The 7,784-nt window shown below is 51.0% G+C and overlaps 2 protein-coding genes across 2 annotated transcripts in view; both read right to left on the bottom strand.

Moving 5' to 3' along the window:
- The window catches only part of TEOVI_000162400 (uncharacterized protein), a gene marked incomplete at both ends in the record, with an annotated part of 3,348 nt that extends 73 nt beyond the window's left edge, over nucleotides 1-3,275 (bottom strand). The window contains one exon of the mRNA XM_067224830.1: nucleotides 1-3,275. Within this exon, the coding sequence (XP_067080931.1) occupies nucleotides 1-3,275 (3,275 nt within the window).
- A 1,018-nt stretch (nucleotides 3,276-4,293) lies between these two features.
- Nucleotides 4,294-6,894, bottom strand: TEOVI_000162300 (Zn-finger domain protein, putative; the record flags this gene model as incomplete). The annotated part of the gene is made up of 1 exon (XM_067224829.1): nucleotides 4,294-6,894. The coding sequence occupies one exon, from the start codon at nucleotides 6,892-6,894 to the stop codon at nucleotides 4,294-4,296; it is 2,601 nt and encodes an 866-aa protein (XP_067080930.1).
- Nucleotides 6,895-7,784: the final 890 nt, after the last annotated feature.

The following is a 7,784-nucleotide window of genomic DNA, read 5'->3' as shown; positions in this document are numbered from 1 at the left end:
TCGACGATATCAAGACCGGTGTCCTCTAGCTCCACACCACTCCTGGGAGCTCTCTTCTGTTCAAAAAGCGCATCGAAAATTAGGTGTTCTTTGCACCTCTTTATGTATGCGCGGCAGGCGGTGAGGTAACTTCCCCACACGAATGGCTTCCGACACTCGGACCGCGGTGGTACCGTAGGCACCACTGGCTTCTCCTTATGCATATCGGGAAGACTCTTCAGTCCTGGCGGGGATTCTGTGTTGGCGGGCATCAGCGGGTCACCAGGCATGGGGGCCGGCCGACCCCTCCGACGTGCATTTCCAGCAAACTCCGCTTGCCTTGAACCACTGTAAACGGGCACGCCGAGAGCACCAAGCGTAAAGATAGCGTGCATGCAACATAAAGTATAGGCCTCCTTCTTCGTAGAGGCGCAGCCAACTGCATGTCGGCGGCCGAACTGTGTTGGTAGAGGAATTTCAGCAATGGCACGGTGCACAAACCCATGGAGAGGGCTGCTGACATTGTACTGTCTTGTTACGCGGGAGACATCGACACCCATTCGTCGGCAATAAAAGTCGAAGAGACGCGGCGCGGTCTGAAGGATATCCGACGAATGCACTGACACTAACTTCGACAAATCGCACAATGTGTCGTCTTTTAGGTCAACGGAAGTAGGTGCACTCGGGGCCATCGTACTTCCCATGCTTGGAGTGCTTGACGTGACGTCGGGGAGACGTTGTGAGGGCGGAGGCGACTCCATCGCCGGCATTTCTTCCTTCGGTACAGATTCCCGCATCTTCGTTGTCGCCTCTTTTGAAAGTCGCGCCCACAGGCACGACTTTTCGTGCTCTTTACGCACGGGTGGGGGAATACAAACAATTTGTCGTCTCTGTCCAGGTCCGAGCGGTGCCCAGCGCCCAAGGAGAGCTGCCGCACCGCTGTGTTTCTTCTGCAAGGCTGGAAGATCGTACATCGCAACCCCAATCTCGTCCAGAACGAGTTCAGCATGTACGGCGCACATCACCATCGCCTCGTCCTCCCTGTACGCCTCTCCGTGAGCCACTACACATTCAAATGTTTCAGGCACTGGCAACACAGCCTTGCATATCCAACGCTTCAGTCCCTCATCAGCGTCGCTACTGACAGTAGTTTTCAACACACTCTCAAGCCGCTTGCCGTGCCGCTCCAGGTAGTCCCTCAAGCGCACTATGGCAAAGCGATCCGATTGCCTTACCGAAGGGAGCGTGTGCACGTAGTTACGTCCTTCTTCCACGTTTGTGTTTGGGTTGACAATAATATAACCATCGGCATCAGGCTTTAACGACCAGTCACTCTTCGGTAGCTCCGCACGTGCCCGCTGCAGTCGCGACTCTTCCGTGCCCATGAAGTTAGCTTGCTTCCCTGTGCCCCCTGATCCCTTGGTGAGGCACCGGGCTGGTGAAAGTCCAGGAACCATGATGCGACCAACGTGACTCACCACATAGCGATACGGCGGCGGCAGCTTCGTGCTACGTGTGAGGTTCTGAGGAGCCTTTCCTTCATGAGACTGATTTTCTGGCTCACTGCCCAAAGGTCTGTTCAGGACCTCGAGGACGTGGAGAGCATGCATTGAGGCAGCAGTCTCCGCCTCTAGCTCCGATGTCCCTATTCCTATGGCCACGAAGGATGGTAGCAGTTCATCCGCATCACCGGCCATTACTTTTTGGTCTTTGTTTTCCTCCTCACTCCCCCTCACGGGGGTCACTGGCACCGTCACCGTGGCGCGATAGACGTGGTGATCTTTTATTCCAAGGGCTTCCACAAAAAATGGTGAGGCCGCGCTGCCGTGGCAGGTCCCGTGCTGGGTTATATAATCCATAAACTTGCGACGAGCGGATAGAACAAGTGCGTCTAACTCCGTTACGTGAGTATAATTTTCAATTGCCTTGGCATGGCTCATGAGGAGCGACTCCAGCGAGGCTGCCACATCACCCGAGGCCACCTCGTCTGCCTCTTTGGCTAACTGTAATGGTGGAGGTGAAGGTCTGTCATAATGATACTCGCAGTCGTCCGGTCCACAGCACCACCGATTTACTTTCCGACATTCGGCTGCATGCGCCTCTTGCTTTCCTCGACAAGACGGGTACAAGGCAAGCCCTAGTGCATCGATAATGAGCTCGGCATGCATGCACGCCAGTGCGTAGGCTTCCTTCTTTGTTGGGGCCTTACCACAAGCAATGCGCTCGCCAAAGCGGCCATCGATAGGTAACCTAATTTGTGCAACGAACAGTTTGCCATTATCTTCATCATCAGAGGTAGCCAAGCCACTGCATGATGGGGGAGCGGCATCGCCACTGCCAGACCCCACCCTATTATCATGCTTGTGCAATGCCGTTATGCGGCAATAACGTCTAAGGAGGCAGTTGTACGATACAAAAAACTGCTTCACACGATAGACGCTACCGTGGTCCAACAGAAGCGGTGAAGCAAGCGTGAGCTTCATGGGTGTGAAGGTTCCAGCAGTAACCGTGGAAAACTCGAGCTTGTCAATCTGAAGCCGCCTCTCCGCTTCTCTCATAGCACCCTCACGCACCAGTTGCAGTCGTGGCGGTGACGGAGTGCTTGGAGGTAGCGGGTCATCACCGGGCATTGGGGCCCACCTTCCAGAACTACGGGCGGCCTCTGCATGCCGCTGCTGCTTAGATGTTAGTTGGAACATCGGTATGCCCAGTGTATCGATAATTCGCTCTGCGTGCATGGCGGCAACAAGCTCCGCCTCCTTCGACGACGGGGCGAGTCCCTCCGCCCAACGACCGCCGTAAGCACCGGGCAGAGGCACAAATAACCGCGCATGGAACAATGTATCGCCATCGCTCTCCGATGTTTGCACCTCCCGCACCTCCACAGTGAGCTGTCGTGAGCTTAGCGCCCCCTGAGGGCCCGGTGCGTCCGCCGCGGATTGCACACGTTTGATGAAATTTGCCACCTTCGCCCGTGCAAAGGTATCGAGAACAGTTATGGTCTCCGCGGCACCATCCTTTGGAGCGCCCTGCTCACCAGCCTCTGGGAGATTTTCGATATCTTCCTCCTCACCATCCATGACATCAATTCCTTCAGGCGAAAGTAATTCAACCTCTAGGAGTTCAGGGCTTCCGTCGTCCATGTGGGGTGGCGGCTGCGCTTTAACATTTGTGTTACCTCCCGCAAGATGGGGAGTAGTACCGAATATTCGGGTCCCAACTGTCGTCAAGCGGGCCCTACGCCACACCGGGCACAACAACTGGTCAGACACTCGTGACACCCACGGCCGTATCATTTTTCTCCGGTATACGGAAAAAAAATAAGGAGGAGGAGGAAGAAAAAGAAGGTTGCGTACGTGCTCTGCGAAATAGGTCCGACAGACACATACCGGGGGAAGAGTGACCCAACTCATGAAGTCACGCAGAAAACAAGTTCGTGTAGAGAGAAATACGCCAGTGAGCGTGTACACGTATACTGAAAAGGGCAGAAGAAAAAAAAGTGGCCGAAGAAAACGCTCGCTGATGGAAATAAAATTTGGGGAGAGAGTGCATGAGGGAGGGACGAAAACAAGTCTGCCGTCCGGACACTACCGAACAGACGCCTTCCACGTAGGGGTGACGTGTTGACGGCGACACATGGAAAAAAGAAACGGGGAGATATAGACAAAGAGATGGGATAGACCGCCCGTATTCGTGTGAGCTTGTCTTTCACTTCAAAAAAAAAACAAAAAAAACAAAAAATAACAATAATAACGATCCGGCACAACACAGCACATGGGGCAGTGGCCGACTGTTTTCTTCAGAACACTTATGACGCGTGAACTGCCATCTTTTTTTTTCCCCCTTCCCCTCGAAGCAGTATACCAAGTCACGGTCATCCCATTTCCCTCTTCATTTTTGTTTTATCCTTCCATTCCCCTCTCTGCTGCGAGCACTCGTCACTTGTTGCACTTGAATACTTCTATATAACCAACCCACATATTCCTCTACGCTGTCTTGACACCTCTCTTTCATCCAATTGCGCCCGACCTCTGCCTATCTACACATTTTTAGTTTCCCCCCTCCCCCCTTGCCTTTTCCACCCCAACCATACGCATCAACTTGAGCCGAAGAACAAGCAAGCACCCGAATTCACATCCATAAGCGCCTCCTTTTTTAAAAAAAATATATCGCACTCGCACATGTTTCATCAACTGCTTATCCGCAACGAGGATACACACACAAAAATGGAACTTTTCTTCCAGCCCCACGTTCACGCACCTCTTCCGCCCTCCCGATCGCACGAGCCGTGTAGACCACTTCTGCAACAGTAATCTACTCAAAATCCTCATCGTCGTCGTCGTTCACTGCAATAATATCATCACTAGAATTGCTATCAACTTCCCCAAGCTCGGCTTTTACATCCTCTTGCTGCTCATCTCTCGGCTCACCGCAGTATTTCCCAATGGTACGGTTGATATTAAGGCAATACTCAAACGTCTCCTTCACCAACCTCTTACGAGGATAGCCAAAATTCACAGCCAGGCGCAGTGCATGCAACAATTGTAGGGGGAGCCCAACGAGCAAAACAGCGGAGATAAAAACAAATTCGCCCACCGCCTTTAGGTAGAGCTTGTAGTCCAGAAGAAGGAATGAGGCGTTGAATGCGCAGCACAGGAGCGCGGCGTTACATGGCATCACCAGCAAAAGTAGCGCCGCCAAAAGAACGGGCAGTGCCCAAAAGACTCCCGTTGAAGCAATGAAAAACATAGCGGAAAAGATGATGAGACGGACCTTGAGCCATGCGGGTCGCTTCTGTTCAGGAGGCAACACTCGCTCACGACGAAGAAACACAAATGCTAAGGGGACCCTCTGCGTTGGCACATCGCCTTCGCCACCTGCTTGAAGCCAGTTATCCAACGTCTGTAGCCGTTCCTTGTCAAACAGAAAGTCCTCCATGTACACCACATGCGCCGCAAGCCACACAGCTATGGCCCGCATAACTCGCAGCTGCGTCCGCTTAATGGGGAAAACCTTCAGGCACGACACGATGACTCCCGTCCCTGCTCCGAGTAGTATATTAATAGAGGAGGTCGACGAGAGAAAGTGAATGAGGGATTTGACGAAAGGAAGCGTATTGGCCAAAAGACCAGAAACCACCAACGAGGGCACTTCCAGTGGCTCCGTCAACAACTCCTGCAACGACCCCCATCCACTCTCAAATGAACCATCAAAAGGCGGAATCACTCCGTTCGCAGGCGAATTCCCCATCAAATATTCGCCACTGTTGTGAAGAACCCACGCCAGTTTGATACCCGCAGACCCAAACACCTTCGTCGCAAGAAGGTCATTCAAGAAGAACATGGCCTGAAGCGGGAGTGCCAGAAATGCAAACAGTGTCACAACCTCAATTAACGCCAAGCGGGGGAAGTCAAATAAAACCTGAAGGGGGTCCGAATCAAATATTTGTGCCAGTATAAAGCTCCAATAGGCGGAGTCACTGTCGACGTTTAGATCCACGCTGCGAACAAAAAACAGGTCCACACCAGGAGCAAATATGTTCACAATCACCGTTGTTTCGATGCACATCAGTAAGATGGAGGACAAAGTGCCTGACGCCCAGTACAGCAAAAGTCGAAGAAACGTGATACTCTCATTCAAAGCCGGAATGGAAGTTGGGAACGTCAATATATGAGGGGAAAGCGCGTAGTGAATGACAAGACCTCCAATTATGGTCAGAGCAAACGAAAAGAGCGCCATTTCGGTGATGTATGTAATGAACCACTTCACTAGATCGGAGTACGTTGCATTATGCCTCCGCTCCTGCGCCTCGTCAAATCGGCGCATGTTGTCGTTGATTTTCTTCCGCTGAAAAAGCAACCGCATAAGAACTGCACCCAGAAAAATGAGAGTGAACACCAGTACTCTCCCATACGTAAAACTAATGATGTATGCGATCGCAGTGAGTGCGCACAGCTCCATGGAGCGAAGCCACAACATCTGACGCGTGCATCCCGTCATACTGACGACAATATCAAAATAATAATGAAGGCATTCGACCAGGGTGTATGGTGGGGGCTTCGGAGCATCATCTACCGCATCGTTAATGAATTCAGCGCGCCACTGTCCCCAACTGACCCACAAACTGCGCCACAGAGCTGTGCTGCACCAACCGAACAGCATAACACCGACCCACAACCAAACACCACTAGAGCCCCCCACCCCACCATTTGGTGCATTTGCGCGGGTGGTCGCAGTGCTGCCACCCAAATCCGCAGCAGCGCCAACATTACCGAATGATTTGGGCGCTTGATCACCAGCATCGGCAAACACCTCCCCATGATAGAAGGCACATCCAACGGCAAACGCAATAGCGAAACCGTTAATCACCAGCCCCAGAAGAATACTTGCACATTTACAAAATAAAGGCAGATAGAGGTGCCGAACTAGTAAAACTGCTTCATGTAGAAACCCTTTGGGGAAATCTTCACTACTAACAGAAATAACGTTGTATGTTGCATTGCAGCTCGGACATCGGACGCGGCGCTGCGAGAACACCCAATAATTGAGGCACCCGGTGTGAACTAAACCAATCGACCCACGACAGCGGCATAAACCACTCGTTAAGCGATTTTCTGGCGTATCGGACGCCTCACGGCAGATCCAACACTCCCTGGCATCAGCAACCACCGACGTTGTGGAATCATTTTGGCTCCCCGAAGGACCCACCGGCTCAATTCCCCTTGTGATTTGTGTTGAATTCCTTTCTTTACTGTCAACCATCTCCACACTGTCACGATGCGGAGAGGCTCCACATGCGTCCTCATGTGCAACTTCAACATAAGCACCGTCGCTGATTCCTCTTGCCTCCACTGCACCTTGAGGTGATGATGCACCATTTGGCCCCAATGTCCTTAGCTGCAGCGGTGCGTCCATACCACTCAACTAAATAATGCACCCCTGCTTCCGTAACCGCTTGCCTTTCACAATAGTAATAATAATAATAATAGCAGCAATAAATCCCTCGCTCACTCGAGGCTTTAAGATATAAAAAACCCTTTGCCACAGTGAACTTCCGTATGTTTCACACGAAAAGCTGGGTAAGAGGATAGACCTGCCCTCTCCTCTACTCAACTTCGCTGGCGGTTTGTGAACACGCTTCAAATCATTCCGGTGAGATGTGTGAGATTTTAAAAGAAGAAAGAAACAAAAAAAATAGGCGGATGATTAGGAATAAAAGCAAACAACCAAACAAATGAGTCTCCCCCGCGCGCAAGCCGAAACCCATCAGAGACGTACAGAGACACACAGTCAGAGAGAGAGTGAATGATCCAAGAGCAGTAGCGCATGAAAAATAAACATAAGAAGGGTGATTTCATTAACGTTGCTCGTGTTTCTTTCCTTTTGTTTTTTTACTTATCTCGTGAAAGCATAGAAACAAGACACGGAGCAAACCCTTTCGGACCGAAAACTCACAGCAACGAAACGGCGTAAAAAGGAAAAAGAAGAAAAGAAAAGAAATCATCAATGGGTCAAAGAACCCCTTGCAAACACAAGGCCACAACTAGAGAAACAAGAACGTCATTTATGCCAATCAAAAAGAGACAAGCACAGGCCAAACCGTTTAGCAAAACAACCAAGTAGCCGTGAAGAGAATAGGAAAAGAAAAAAAAGTTACCCCTCACAACAGAAAACCAAGATGAAAAAGAAAAAGATAGGAATGACGAAAAGTTTTGGAAGGATCACTCACGTTCGTTACGAGGACAGCAAAAAAAAAACATACATGGGCATACAACCACCTGAACATACTTATTGATCACGGACGT

Source organism: Trypanosoma equiperdum (genome assembly GCF_001457755.1).
Source record: "Trypanosoma equiperdum strain OVI genome assembly, contig: ctg_392, whole genome shotgun sequence".
Lineage (NCBI taxonomy): Eukaryota > Euglenozoa > Kinetoplastea > Trypanosomatida > Trypanosomatidae > Trypanosoma > Trypanosoma equiperdum.
This window is presented reverse-complemented; position numbering and strand designations above follow the sequence as displayed.